The sequence below is a fragment of the Phyllobates terribilis genome, unplaced genomic scaffold (assembly GCF_046119375.1).
Source record: "Phyllobates terribilis strain yellow unplaced genomic scaffold, ASM4611937v1 Scaffold_2__4_contigs__length_985480577, whole genome shotgun sequence".
Classification (NCBI taxonomy): Eukaryota; Metazoa; Chordata; class Amphibia; order Anura; family Dendrobatidae; genus Phyllobates; species Phyllobates terribilis.
The window spans coordinates 75,052,980-75,068,110 of record NW_027362762.1 but is presented as its reverse complement, the minus strand read 5'-3'; the positions used below and the strand labels follow the sequence as shown (position 1 = coordinate 75,068,110).

At 43.3% G+C, this 15,131-nt stretch overlaps 1 protein-coding gene across 1 annotated transcript in view; it reads left to right on the top strand.

Annotated features, from left to right (window-relative positions):
* CFAP300 (cilia and flagella associated protein 300) overlaps positions 1–10,205 on the top strand; it is a 48,870-nt gene extending 38,665 nt beyond the window's left edge. Inside the window, exons 6-7 of the mRNA XM_073669691.1 lie at positions 8,245–8,311; positions 9,907–10,205. Of these exons, the coding sequence (XP_073525792.1) occupies positions 8,245–8,311; positions 9,907–10,032 (193 nt within the window). The 3' untranslated portion in view covers positions 10,033–10,205. The remainder of the gene's footprint in view (positions 1–8,244; positions 8,312–9,906) is intronic.
* The last annotated feature ends 4,926 nt before the right edge of the window (positions 10,206–15,131 follow it).

The following is a 15,131-nucleotide window of genomic DNA, read 5'->3' as shown; positions in this document are numbered from 1 at the left end:
TTTGATTTTTACTTCATTCTCTTTTGTGTTTTTTCCTTGCAAGCAAATTAAATGAAGAGAATAATACCAAAGAATTTGTGACTGCAATCATTTTCAGGAAGAAACTGAGTATTATCTGACAGAATTGCAGGGGTGCCAATACTTTTTGGCCAGCACTGTACACATCACTGGATTATTTTATAAAACTTTAAGTGTGGTGTCTGGTGGATGTGCAAGTTTCTTATATCTACATATGACTCAGCAGGTAAAGTCTATTCACCTGGACCTTCATGTATTTAACGCTGGAGTGGTCCTTCACTACAAACTTGAGAGTCCTTATAGGGTTGGGTTGGAGATCACAGGGAAAAGAAGAGAAAATAAGGCGCCAGTGGTAAAAGTAAAATGAAATGGGACTTTATTTACCATCAACAGTCATCAGTCATGCTGTCCCATTGACTGACAGTACTTTGGTTTCAGGTCCTAGACATGAACAATAGACCATAGACTTCTGTAACATTCCTGGTCTGACACTCCCACTACCTGTCAGCTTCCCCAGTCATAGTCTTAAAGGGGTTTTCTCCATTCAGGTGGACGGGTCGTGCTGACTTGTCATAGCCCCTCATGGTAAATATGCACCTTGTACCATCTAGCCGGTGTTGACAGCACTACTCTGAAAATCAGGGATGTGAACTTCCTTGCCTGGGGATAGAGGAGTTCAGGAAGCATCTGATTGTGCAGAAGTGTATATGTATACTCTTACATGGCTAAAATAGAGAACTGGTGAAGTTTTATGACCTTTTTTTTTTACATTGAACTGCGCCACCTGGAGTTTAAAGGGTATAACAATGTGCACGTCCATCAAATAAGTTGAGTGCTGTTGGTCACTCTACCCACAGCCAGGTCTCTGCACAGTGATCCATTTGATCACTGCATAGAGGCAGCAGAAGAGAGCGAGACCATAAATTTGCTATTTCCATACATGCTTTCACGTGCCTACTAGACATGCTCTGCCTCACTCAGTTCACTTGTATTGAGTGAGGCCGCCCACATCTAGTCGGAATATGTCCGGAAGTATGCAAATATCATACTTGTAGGCACGTTACTGCCCACTCTCGATGTCAACACCGGAGAATCCTGACAGTGTGAGATGAGTGAGGATTTCATCCCGAACCTAGACAACCCCTTTTAGGACTTTGATTTTATGTTTGGAAGACGGCGCTCTCCTAATGACATTTTTTCTACAACCCCTGGCAAAAATTATGGAATCACCGGGCTCTGAGGATGTTCATTCAGTTGTTTAATGTTGTTGAAAAAAAGCAGATTACTGACATGGCACAAAACTAAAGTCATTTCAAATGGCAACTTTAGGGCTTTAAGAAACACTAAATGAAATCAAGATAAAAAATGTGGTACTCAGTAAGGGTAATTTTTTTCAGACCAAGCAGAGGGAAAAAATTATGGAATCACTCAATTCCATAATTTTTGCCAGGGGTTGTAATCATTTTTCTTCTCAAACTCTGAGGCTGACCTCACCAGTAAGGCACCTGCCAGATGTTGGTGAGGCGCAGCAGATAAGGAAGATTCCATAGGAGAGATCATATTTTGCAGTCCTTTCTATGTCTGAAGCAATATTTATGTTAGCAACTTAATTGACTGACTTATTTTTCACTCATTGTAATCTTATGTTGGGTTCAGGAGATAAAAAGAGGAAAATTGAGATTTGTGTAAGAGAGGATGTCCACTGCTGATGGTGAGGCCCAGATATCTTAGCTTATCAGGTGGGACCTGGGCCTTTTCTTGGTGTGTCTGTTGAGGCCTCAATAAAAATAGTTTGAGAAGCTCTAACAGGCTACAAACAAAACTTTTGCTAACAAACATAATTTAGTAATGAAGAGCTGGAAAGGAGTATGGTTACAGGATCAGACTACACTAGGTTTGTTTGTAGTCTGTTACCATGGAGATACATTATTTTTTTTGCACAGGAGCTGTAGTCCCAGAACGAAAGCTAATATTTAAATGAAAAACAGTTGTAACATTCTTTTTTGGCAACTTGCCCGGAGTTCTGTAATTCTCTTAATTGGCCTTTGTGATCATTAAGCTAACATTTAGGCGGTTTAATCAATGTTCCTTTTTTTTTTCAGTAGCAGAAGCTAAGGTGTCCCATTTGTTCTTCCAGATTCGCCTGTGCCTCACAGCGGTCTCACATAACCTTTATTTCCCATAAAAGCCTTTTCTTGTGATCTGAGTGGCAGGGAAGTATTTGAAGGGAAATGTTTTTCTAGGGATTGTTATTGGACTTTTCTCATTACTGGTGCACAAGTCGAGGTTGTTGAATGGTCTCTGCTGTCTACTGTTAGAATTCCACATGTGCAGCTCATTATATTCATATGGGCACCCTCATCTCCAGAGTGGTACTGACGTGAACCCAACCGTGCTGTCAGGATGATTTACTCAAAAACTCTTGTAACAACAGCTTGTTAGTAATATTAAAGACTAGGCCAGGGAAAAACTCTGCACTGTGGTCGGTATTTTTTTTTTTTTTTATGTAGATTCACAAATTTGTGAGGCTATATAAAAATCCAGTAGTAAAGGGACTGTCTCATCAGAAAATGACCTATAAATGCAAAGTGTATTAACAAATACATCGCATCAAGATTTGGTGTGACCTCCCTTTGCCTTCATCAGTTTTTCTAGATACATTTGGACACAGTTTTGAAGCAAATCAGCAGGGAAGTTGTTCCAAACATCTTGAAGAACTAACCACTGATCTTCTGTGGCTGTAAACTCGTCCAAATCCTCCTGTCTCTTCTTATAATGCCAGACAGACTGGATGATGTTAAGATCAAGGCTCTGTGGGGCCGTATTATCACTTCCAGACTTATAGGCCATGCAATACTCATCTGTTATAGTCCTCTTCCTCTCTGAAGAGGCAATTTGCATATTTTATTTTCCAGAAGAGCATTGCATGGCTTATAAGTCTCCTTACACTGGCATATCAAGCATGTTGCTCTTTACAAGGAGAGTCTTTACCACTTAGATCCCTTTCAGAAGCCTCTTATACAGCCAAATCCAATTTCTTGCTTTGCACTGAGGAGGGGGTAACACCCCGAAACATGTGTCTGCAAATAGAGATTCTGGTTTGACTTTTATCTTAAGTCATGTTGGAAGGCTCGTTAAAGAGTCAATATTAACTTTTAGGACCGCTACTTTCAATAGGTGGCGCTAGAGTTCTAGTCCTATTCCTGTTTGAAGAGACAATTTGCATTTAATTTCCCAGGGGAGCACTGCATGGCCTAGAAGTCTCTTTACACTTGCAAGTCAGGCTAGTCAAACTACACAAGGAGAGACTTTACCCTATAGACCTCCAGATTACGCTTGTACATACAAAAATAATGTGCATGTGAAGAACAGGAAGTAGAAGTCTAGTATTATGCCTTGTGTCCCGTGTGAATATTGCAATTTTGTTTACAGGGAATCTGTTACCAGGTTTTTGCCACCTAATCTGAGAGCAACTTAATGTAAAGACAGAGACCGAATTCCAGCGATGTGTCACTTGCTAGGCTGCTTAGTGTAGTTTTAATAACAATCAGTGTTTTTTTTTCAGGAAAAGATTTATCACTAGAGGACTAGTAGACTTTCTGTCATGTAGTCCTCCATATTCATGAGCTCTGTATAACCTTGCCTCATCACTGATTGACTGTTTTCTGCCCATGGACTGTTTACACAGAAAATTGCCAATCTGTGGTGTGGGTGGGGTTATATGGAGCTCAGTATTCAGTGGTGTGGGCGGGGTTATACAGAGCTCAGGATTCAGTGATGGGGCGGGGTTATACAGAGCTCAGCATTCAGTGATGGGGCGGGGTTATACAGAGCTCAGCATTCAGTGGTGTGGGCGGGGTTATACAGAGCTCAGCATTCAGTGGTGTGGGCGGGGTTATACAGAGCTCAGCATTCAGTGGTGTGGGCGGGGTTATACAGAGCTCAGCATTCAGTGGTGTGGGCGGGGTTATACAGAGCTCAGCATTCAGTGGTGTGGGCGGGGTTATACAGAGCTCAGCATTCAGTGGTGTGGGCGGGGTTATACAGAGCTCAGCATTCAGTCGTGTGGGCGGGATTATACAGAGCTCAGCATTCAGTGGTGTGGGCGAGGTTATACAGAGCTCAGCATTCAGTGGTGTGGGCGGGGTTATACAGAGCTCAGCATTCAGTGGTGTGGACGGGGTTATACAGAGCTCAGCATTCAGTGGTGTGGGCGGGGTTATACAGAGCTCAGCATTCAGTGGTGTGGGCAGGGTTATACAAAGCTCAGCATTCAGTGGTGTGGGCGGGGTTATACAGAGCTCAGCGTTCAGTGTTGTGGGCGGGGTTATACAGAGCTCAGTATTCAGTGTTGTGGGCGGGGTTATACAGAGCTCAGCATTCAGTGGTGGCGACGGGGTTATACAGAGCTTAGCATTCAGTGGTGGGAGCGGGGTTATACAGAGCTCAGCATTCAGTCGTGTGGGCGGGATTATACAGAGCTCAGCGTTCAGTGGTGGCGACGGGGTTATACAGAGCTTAGCATTCAGTGGTGGCGACGGGGTTATACAGAGCTCAGCGTTCAGTGGTGTGGGCGGGGTTATACAGAGCTCAGCATTCAGTGGTGGCGACGGGGTTATACAGAGCTTAGCATTCAGTGGTGGCGACGGGGTTATACAGAGCTCAGCGTTCAGTGTTGTGGGCGGGGTTATACAGAGCTCAGCGTTCAGTGGTGTGGGCGGGGTTATACAGAGCTCAGCATTCAGTGGTGTGGGTGGGGTTATACAGAGCTCAGCATTCAGTGGTGTGGGCGGGGTTATACAGAGCTCAGCATTCAGTGGTGGGAGCGGGGTTATACAGAGCTCAGCATTCAGTGGTGTGGGCGGGGTTATACAGAGCTCAGCATTCAGTGGTGTGGGCGGGGTTATACAGAGCTCAGCATTCAGTGGTGGGAGCGGGGTTATATAGAGCTCAGCATTCAGTGGTGTGGGCGGGGTTATACAGAGCTCAGCATTCAGTGGTGTGGGCGGGGTTATACAGAGCTCAGAATTCAGTGTTGTGGGTGGGGTTATACCGAGCTCAGCGTTCAGTGTTGTGGGCGGGGTTATACAGAGCTCAGTATTCAGTGGTGTGGGCGGGGTTATACAGAGCTCAGCATTGACCGCACTGCTAGATCTGCAACAGATTAAACAGTGATTTTACCAAAACACAGCAAGCAGCCCAGTAAGTGACACATCGCTGGAGTCAGGGTCTCTGCCTCTACATGATGCTGCTCTCAGATGGGGGACAGATTCCATTTAATATACTGATCTGAAAACTAAAACTAAAAATTAACAATTTTTAAAAAGTAAATGTAACATAAAAATCAGATTTTAAACAATAAGTAATTGTCTGATGATACATACCCTTCAAAGCAGATCCACTTTCAATGAGATTAATGTAGATCATGAAGTAGAAATAAAATTTAGGCTGTTGCAGAGTTGTAGCATTCTACTTGTACCCAAAATTTTACCTGAACAGGTAATATCTCACCGAAATGGCCAGAACTTGAAACTTTTATCCAAAAAATAAATAAAATAAAATCCCAAAATAGGCTGTATCCTCAAAGGGGTATTCCAGCAGGCTTCAATTATCGCCCATCTACAGGCATAGGTGGGGGTCCCACTACTGATCATCGGAACAGGGGACTTGTACTCCCCATTTTAATGATTTGGTGGTTGCACGTGCACAATTCTCAGTGAACTCCTTCTGCAGACAGCAATGAGAAGGGAAAAAAAGAGCCGGTTAAAGCCAAATCATGTAAAATATATATATATTTTTTAAGAAACCCAGTTACAAAAATAATTTTAGTTCAAAATACATGCATTTAAGTAAAAAAACAAAATCTTGCCATAAAGGCGACAATATCCTTTTAAGGGGAGTCCAGAATTAGGGAAAAATTAGCTTCTTTTTTTTTTTATAGAAACAAGGCTGCTTTTTTCATTTGCCTTCTCTGGTCTTGTAGCTCAGCCCCATGCAAGGCAATGATGCCTTTTGACTGATTGTTTGGCTGTCACCTATCTTGCCTGACTCTCCCATACACAGAAGCGCTTTCTCTGTCGTGCTCCTCTGTTCATTAGAGAGCCACTGCCAAATTCTTTTGCTCATGCCTTATCTTGCCAAGAATATAAAGATTGGCAGTCCAACATCTAATCTAACGTGTTTGGAGGCCTTAAGTGCTTTTCTCCCTTACTGCACCTCCGCTGGTGAAATTGAGTATTGCACAATGCCCAGTAAAGACCATAATCTATTTTTGCAATTCATGGATGTGCCATGTCCTCCAGAGCAGGGAGGTGTAGCACACTCAATGTGTACATCTAGTGTTAGAAATCTGGTATCTGAGATTCCCGCCTAAAGAAGCAGCCCCATGCAGAGCTCGGTCGTCCGCCACATTTCCCATCATAGTGTCACGGTTTCATCATTTACTGAGGCCTGGGGACGCTGTGAGTGACAGCTCAGCCACTATATGGGATCTGGAGTGTGCTGAACTGTCAGTATGGTGAGTGACAGCCTAGTCATCCAATCTGAGGCTGGGGCGTACTGCGCTGGTAGCATATTGATTGACGGTCCTGCTGCTCAATCTGGCCTAGCCTGTGGGCGTTTCTCCAGGTGACTCCCGTCCTTAATGATTTGCAAGGTATTTAGTTGGCTAGCTGTGGGCAGTCCAGTGTCAGCTGTAGCTTAGCTTTGTTTGGTGCGTGCTTCTCTGTGTCTGATGCTCTGATCTTGCTGCCGGATTTAGGATTTGCCGTGACTATTCGTGTGGATTATCCCTTCTGCTCTTGACGCTTTCTGACTTCAGGTATCTGACCCTGGACTTGGCCTCTTACTATTCGTTTGTCTTACTCCCTTGTCTTGACATAACCTCCTGGCATTGGACCCCAGACTGTTACCTAACAACACCTGTGTCTTGCCCCTCTGTACCAAGAGCCCTCCTGGTATCTGACCTCAGACCTCCTGACTACCCTGTCTTATGGCTTGTTCGGTGAGTAGTGACTCAGCGTCACACACAGAGAGGATGGAGAACATGGTGTGGGGGGTGGCAACATCAATTCCTTGTTGTTATCTTAGTCTAGGACTTTCAGGAGGTCATTTCTTGGCTTTACTGTGTAGACTGGGATGTGATCAACATCACGGCAGGATAGGAGAACTGATGAAACTCTATTGTACTCATGAAGGCCTAGATAAGACAAGAAAGTAACATACAGATCAGCATTTGACTGCCCTGCCACTACCTGGTCTCATGTGAATGGGGTCCTTCACACAGTCCCTCCACCAAAGACTAAAGGCACCCCCTATGCACTATAGATATTATTGGCCAAGCGATTTTTCACCCGACTGCTCAGATAATCAAGCGCTCCTGTGTTCTCTACGAGAGGACCACTGTCAGACATCTGTGGAGGCGGCTTATCTCTTACAGAATAAAAGGATCAGCAGTCTGAAATCGGACATGCTGAATCCTCCTGTCCCCCGACATAATTTATTTAGGGACTGTCGGGAGGTCCCCATACATATTTGACTGACGACTAAACCCATCGATATCGGCAGATACAGCTGATGCTAGTGTAATGTGTATGGTGGCCTTAACATCTGCCAAACCCGCCGATATCAACAAGCTTAGCCAATGGGCTACTGTCTATCGGACCTCCCAACTGTTCCCGTATAGGTGATGTCAGGGGACAGGTGATCTGGCATGGCCAATTTTGGAGTACCAATCCTATTGTTCTCTGCGATGTCTGACAGGGTCTCTCTCGTAGAGCACAAAGGAGTTCTCAGCAGTGTGAGTCTGGAGAGATGGCTATGGGCCTGTACGGTCATCCGAACAACGTGCTTCCATCTAAAGTGTATGGGCGGCTTTAATGTATGGAACCTATTCTGACCATTAGCTCCCATTCATTGCAGCAGCCATAAAGCACAAGTGCCCATCTGCATTGTCAATATATGAACGATGTATTGTCTTCACTATTGCCACCCCAGGAAAAGCTTAAAAATTATCATACAAATCAGTATGGCCTTAAAAAACCATTGCACAATTTATTTTCGCCTTACTTAGATTTATTTAGTGATTAAAGCAAAGCACACGAGACATTTCTTGCTAAAGACTGAAGGGATCTTGGAAGTTACAAAGGCTGGAGAAGAATGATTTTTACAGCATTTGTGATGTTGCGCTGAATGTTTTTTTTTCTATTCTTTCTATTTTCTTTGCAGCGTGCAAAAGGATCCCGAGACCAAGCAGATAGATATCATATCTTCTGTCTTCAAAGTATCGGCCTATGTAAGTCCTCATTACTGCAGCAAATAACATTGCATGTTGAACTTGTATCCTAACCCTGGCTGTGATTGACAGTTAAAGGGAACCTACAAAAAAAAAGGAAACCAGCAGCACTTTGTAAGGTCCCTGATATATGCAAACTCTGAATACATGAGAAAAAATGACAGCATGCAGCTCCGTAAGTGACATTGCTGGAATCGGGGTCATCATGCTGCTCTCAGATGGGCCAGTGTGAACATGCTCCTACAACTTATACTCCAGTTTATTTCTTTTGGATTTGCTTTAGGTTTTTGCACTCAGTGCACACAAGGCCGTGGCCTCCCTTTTCTTTGAGTTGGGCATTACATTATATAGCTTCCCATTGCTGGGTGTCCACTGTTGGGCCCCAATCCTGCTCGGCCCTTATTGACAGTGAGGTCACTTTGACACATGGTAGGTTTTAATACTAGAGGTTAGGACCGTCCTGACTGGGTACACCTTGTCGCTGTGGGATGGCTTTTACACTTTTTTTTTAAATTAAAAACAGTATTTACTAAGTGCCCTATATTCATTTATATGCACTATTGCTTTTTACTTACTTTCAGCAGGGTATATGCTCATTTTATTTCTATTATTTATTTATTTCACTCACTTATATAGCGCCATTTGTTCCTAAGTGCTTTCCAGACATCATCATCTCTGTCCCCATTGGGGCTCACAATCTAGATTCCCTATCAGTATGTCTTTGGAGTGTGGGAGGAAACCCACGCAAACACGGGGAGAACATACAAACTCCTTGCAGATGTTTTCCTTGGTGGGATTTGAATCCAGGACCCCAGAGCTGCAAAGCAACACTGCTAACCACTGAGCCACCGTACAGTTCTAACCACTGAGCCACCATGCTGCCCATATTTTATCTTAGTTTTTGTTCAGATGGGTTAGTAAAAACATGGTGACAGATTCCCTTTCAAGGCCCCCATACACATTAGACTAACGTTGGCAGAACCCTCCGGCATCGACAGGTGTGGCCGAAAGTCCAATGTGTATGGGGGGAGTCCCCGAATCTCTCTCGACCAATGGTGTCCAAGCAGATAAGAATCCGACTTGTCTGATTTCGGACTATCGATCCTTTTGTTCTTGAGGATATAAGCCACCGCCATAGAGATGTCTGGCAGCGACTCTTTCGTAAAGAACACACTTTTACGAAATGATGGGAGATTCGGGAGAGAACTTCCAGCCGAATGATCTGCCAAACCATTGTTCGGCTGACAGCCATCAAAGGTCTATGGAGGGCTTTAGCCAGGTTTGGATTTCCTTGGAGATGACCAGCGCCATAGGTGGACTTGTCAGCCATGCTTGCTGATACAGGAATGGGAGAAGATGATGGTCAGCTGAACTAGGGAGTCCTGTATAATATGTTATTTTGATAAATTTGATGCAATTTGCAACATTTTTGTCTGCTCGTAACTCCCGACAGTAGTGATAATCCCTTCAGCTATTCACAAAGAAAAGAGTGGACATGGGTAGCGGAGAGTGACGTCTGGTTTGTGTTATTTCTGACCATCTCGGATGACACTAGTGATTATACTTTCTTTTTTGTCCTGTTTTCTTCCTTGCAGGATGAGAATGGATTATGCTATCCATCAACGAAGCCTCATGAGCAGACATTTGCCTATCTGATGGTGGACCCGCTGAAGCGTCACGTGGTTTTGCTCTACCATTGTTTTGGTGATGGAATCTTTTAAGGCACCAACAACATTAGACTCAGCCGCACTAACGTGATGCATAATTTGTGAAAAGGCTATTCTGCCTATTCTGGCTTTTGGATTTGCCATTACTTGCTGATCACTGGTGGCCCAACTGCTGTCCCCCTCACCAATCACCAGAGTTGGGGCGCAGTCAGACAGTTGTATAAACCGGACCAAGATCGGAACGCAGTTACTTTATTAAGTTTATATATATATATATATGATCGTTTATTATAAAAAGTTTTATTGTTCCTTTATGTATTACCTTTATAAAGCATCATCACCAAAATGTGTCATTTTGATTGTTGCAATAACCTTTTTCTTTCCTTTCTCCAAAATGGATTACATTTTACCACATCCCACTTTAGAAAACATAAGGGCGGAATCTGTGCAGAAATTGTCCACCGTTCAGGTTTTGAGGAATGACTGTTCAAACCAAGCAAACGTGCTTGGTGCACCCTCACTGTGGCCAAAGATTTTAATGCACCTCCCCTCCTCTTGATTTTCTTTCTATTTCTGCCCTTCTCTGGCTTTATAATGCCAAATCTGTCAATCAACATAGAGGGCGAGTGGAGACGGGTGGAAAACAAGCAGGTGAAAAGGTGCACGGAAATGTTTGGTTACACCAAGGGTGCACCGTGCTCCTGTACTTGGTTTGAACAGTCATTCTGTCCCAACAGAGTCCCTTTAAAGAGATATTTCATTTGCAGTCTCTCATGGCTGAGACGAGAATAACTAACCAGGTGCCGACCCCTTGAGATGGGTCTATAGGAACAGCCGCAAGTGTCTGTGCTGCAGGTGTAGCTCCACATTGCAGTGTCTGGACAGAGTGATTCCTGTGTCCGTCATGAAAGGCCCAAGATGGGAATAACCCTTTAAATTCACAACATGGTAATTTATATTGCAGATCAGCCAATTATCGCCATTGAGTTTAATAAGGTAATCAGAGTCCGCAACAAAACCCCTTTGGTGGGGGGTAAAAAACAATTACAGCAGCGGTCACATGGGATAAGACATCATCGCGGGAGGTCAGGGTCTACAGAGACTGGAAGCACGAAGGGTGATAAGTGACTTTTTTTGTCCCATCCACAGTGGCTTATCCATACACCTATCTGCACTATCATCCACATACCTGATTGCTGCAAATGATCCTGTGGTTTGGAAAAGGATCGCTGCCCCTTGTGAACATTCCCTTACCGATGATATACAGTATACTCAGAATGATTCACTAGCAACAGCACATTTGGACTAATCCAGAAACAGTGCCACTCTTTACACTGGTTGTGCCTGGTACTGCAGCATTCACTTACATAGGGAGGAGCCGCAAGATACAGGGTAACCTGGAACAGGTCATAAATGTATGATTAATGAGACTCCGACTAATCACAAGAGCTGGGGGCCTGGGTGCCCTGTGTGAATGGAGCAGTAATGCATGTGCGTGACCACTTCTCCATTCACGTTCTTTGGGAGTACTGAGCCCACAGGTGCACGATAGCTCCTTTCCCAGGGGAACTTAGGCCCCCTATTCTGGAGATCAATGATCAGATCTTCACATTTGTCACCGATCCTTTATCAGCTGTGTATTGCAAAATTAAAAACATTTACACGACTTTCTTTTCGCTTGACTATTTCAGCGCCAAGATTTTGCTGTAGACTATACGGGGACTATGGCTGCAATACCAGTCACGCAGCCGAAGTACCCTGCATGCTGCTGCTACGTCACGGTATAATGCAAGTGAACGGCGTCGCATTCTGACCCACAAGGTACCGTGACAGAGAAGGTGCAAGAAAAGCTGAATTGCGGTACTATGTAAGCAATAAGGGTGTACTTAATTTATCACACACTGCTTCTGCATTTTGGCCAAGTTTTTGGTAGAAATAAAAAAATAATAATGACTCTTGTGTCATTTATCATGTGTTGTTGTTCATGTGAGGTTCTTTTTACCAAATCTTAAGACCATCCAAGCACCAGATGTCTCCTGATGGGTAAATACATAGGCCTCAATTCATCAAGACCTTTGATTCTCTCGCCGGTCTTGATGAGGGGACGTTTTGGAGCTAACTCTCCTGATTCATTAAGGGCTCGCTCACACTGGCGTATAACATGGCCGAGTGCTATCTGATGTTTTATTGGATAGCACTCAGCCCAATGTTATACTATGGGCAGTGCAGATCTGCCGATTCGGTATGAGAAAAAATTTGCAGCATGCTGCAAGTGCATCCAATATCGGATCATGCGCACACATTCAAGTCTATGGATGCGTGTATAACATCGGACTGCACTCGTATAACATCAGAGTCCGACATCCGTGCACTCAGACAATGGAGAAGATGGAGAAATTGAGTTCTCCATCTTCTCCACAGTTAACGGACACTCAAATCAATCTCTTTACGTAATCGAGCCAATTCTCTCACACGAGAAAATCATCCCTTGTGTGACCCCGGCCTAAGAGGTGCACTGTAATTAAGATGTCTTTCACCACAAATTTTACTCCAGCACCTACTGGAATAAGGTTTGTAGCGAACACCGCTGCACGTCATAAATTTGACGAGTAGGGGTCACCATGCCCCATCTTGCTCCAGCTCTGCCCACTTTGTCAGTGCTTGGGCAATAAAGACGTGATAATGCCGGAAGTCACATAGTTTTGTGAAAAAAAATTCCAACATTTCAAAGCGTTTTTTCCCAAGAAATCTGTCAAAAAAGTGTTGATGAATCACCCCCGTAGAATTCAGACTAGGTGTACTTAATTTTTCTCATGACTGTACAGTCTCCTCCATATAGTTTAGTCCCCAGTTGTACGTAATTATATGTAAACTGCTTGGATTAATTAAGTCCACCCTAATGTATCAGCTTGTCCCTGGCTGAGGCTATCGAGCAGTTGGCCATTTTAGGTGGGTTAGGAGGCGCATAGGCCTGTGTGCCAAATACTCCACCTTTATAAATGGTACAAGGGGAGCAATAGATTTTGCATCGAGGACCAGGACCTACAAATTATGACTTTTGGCCAATCCTCGCACCCCCTAAGTCTAATATCCCTCCCTCCTTTTTTTTTTTTTTTATAGCTCTCTCATCTGCGCAATTGTAGTATTTAAAGCAAGTCCTGAGTTCACAGCAGAAACTTGATCTACGAGATTCTTGCAAGTGACATTTCTTCAGGGCAAAAAAAAACAAAAAAACAACAAAGTGCTTTGATATGTTCTTCAGATCACTGCTTAGTATCAGAGGTGTCCAGGAGGAGGATAATAACCAGAGCCTGAGATAAACTGTGCAGTACCCGGGATCATGCTGTGCAGTTCCTCTCTGCAGGGCTGACAACCGTTTCGGGGTCTAAAAATAAATGTTAAGAAGAAATTTAAGGTCATTTGAACACAAGTAGATTTATTACACGTCATCAGTTTGCACAAGTTTAGGAAATAATGGATGTTTTCTTTCCGAAACCGCACCACCCATGACCGGAGGTATTGCAGCTCAGCTCCTTTTACTGCAATACCATGACCCCACCTGTAATGAGGGGTGACTCTGTTTCTGTAAGTAAACAGCCATCTTTAAGGTGCAACTTTCTAGTAGGACTTTGTTTTTCAATTCGTCACCATTTTCAATATCTCTGCTTGCTGTTTAGTGAATGGAACGTGACACATCTGCTGTAAGAATGCGCTCAGATACGATGTGACGATTTATGTACCGGGTGGGCATCATCGGGGCGGGTTTTCTTTTTCAGAATTTGAGTATGTTCATTCACTGAGAGCATTCAGAGCTCTTGAGAATAAGAAAACTGAAAGACAAAAAAAATCAATACATTAAAATAAATCAAGATTTCTGTAAAATCTTACTACATAAAGAGATGTTGAGGTGAGTCAGAGAAAAAGATCAGCTGCAATGGTACACGATTAGTTATAACATCATCGAATAGAAATGTTCTTGAGGCAGAGATTTTAACAGGATCAGCTGAAGGCGATAAGGTATTTATACCAAGAATTGATTTATGTCCCATCAGAAACAGGACTACCATCTAAATTGAAGAGACGACAATTTCCAGTAAAACTGGCTTTCGCAATGACAATAAGTCTCAAGGACAAACACTTGAACGAGGCGGCATTTATTTGCCTGAGCCCTTGTTTGGTCATGGCCAATTATATGTGGCATTATTAATTATGACAACTTTGTTGTTTATCGTGTAAAAAGGCTGAAAGTCAATAGACATGGGTAATTTGAGTTAGTGTTTATTATGTAGAGGAGGGTTCCCCATCTCCGGTCCTCAAGAGCCACCAACAGGTCCTGTTTTCAGGATTTCCTTAGTATTGCAATAATTCCATCACCTGTGTAATAGTAAGGAAATCCTGAAAACATGACCTGTTGGTGGGCCTTGAGGACTGGAGTTGGGGGAACACTGACACTTTTCTAGTTTCCGAAACTTGTTTCGGAACTCGGGCTGCTAGTTATAATGTAATCAAATATTCATCCAGGCGTCCCGGTTACTCAACTGATAGGTTACGATTTTCCTTTTGAGAAGAACATTAGTCTATTTCTAATTTATTTTCAATTGCTTAAATAGCGCCGACATATACCAAAGCGCCGTCCTCAAAAGGGGGATCTCCTCATTTTAGAAACGCACACTTGTCATTTTTGGAGTGTGGTAGGAAACTGGAGGACCCAGAGAAAGCACGAAAACATACAAATGGGAGGATTCAAACTGAGGACCCCCAGGCACAAAGCAACATCAAGACCTTTACATTTTCATGGAGAGCACTAGAGAAGAAGCTGGGCAGGAAACGTCTTGTTACTTCTGAGCCTAGCCCAATGTTACCTTACACAGGATGCCAGGACGTTGCATTTTTATGATGGGTACCAAAACGCAGCTGTGAATATTATTTAAAACCCCAAAAATGATGGAAGGTGACCAAAAATGAATCACCCTTGATCTTTCCATGGTCATATATAAATATATATATATATATATATATATATATATATATATATATATATATATATATATATATATATATACACCTTCTGCTCACATGTGTTTTTGCAGCATTTAAAAAACGTTGTGTTTTACTGTACCAGCAAAGTAGGAACACACCTTTAGGGTATGTGC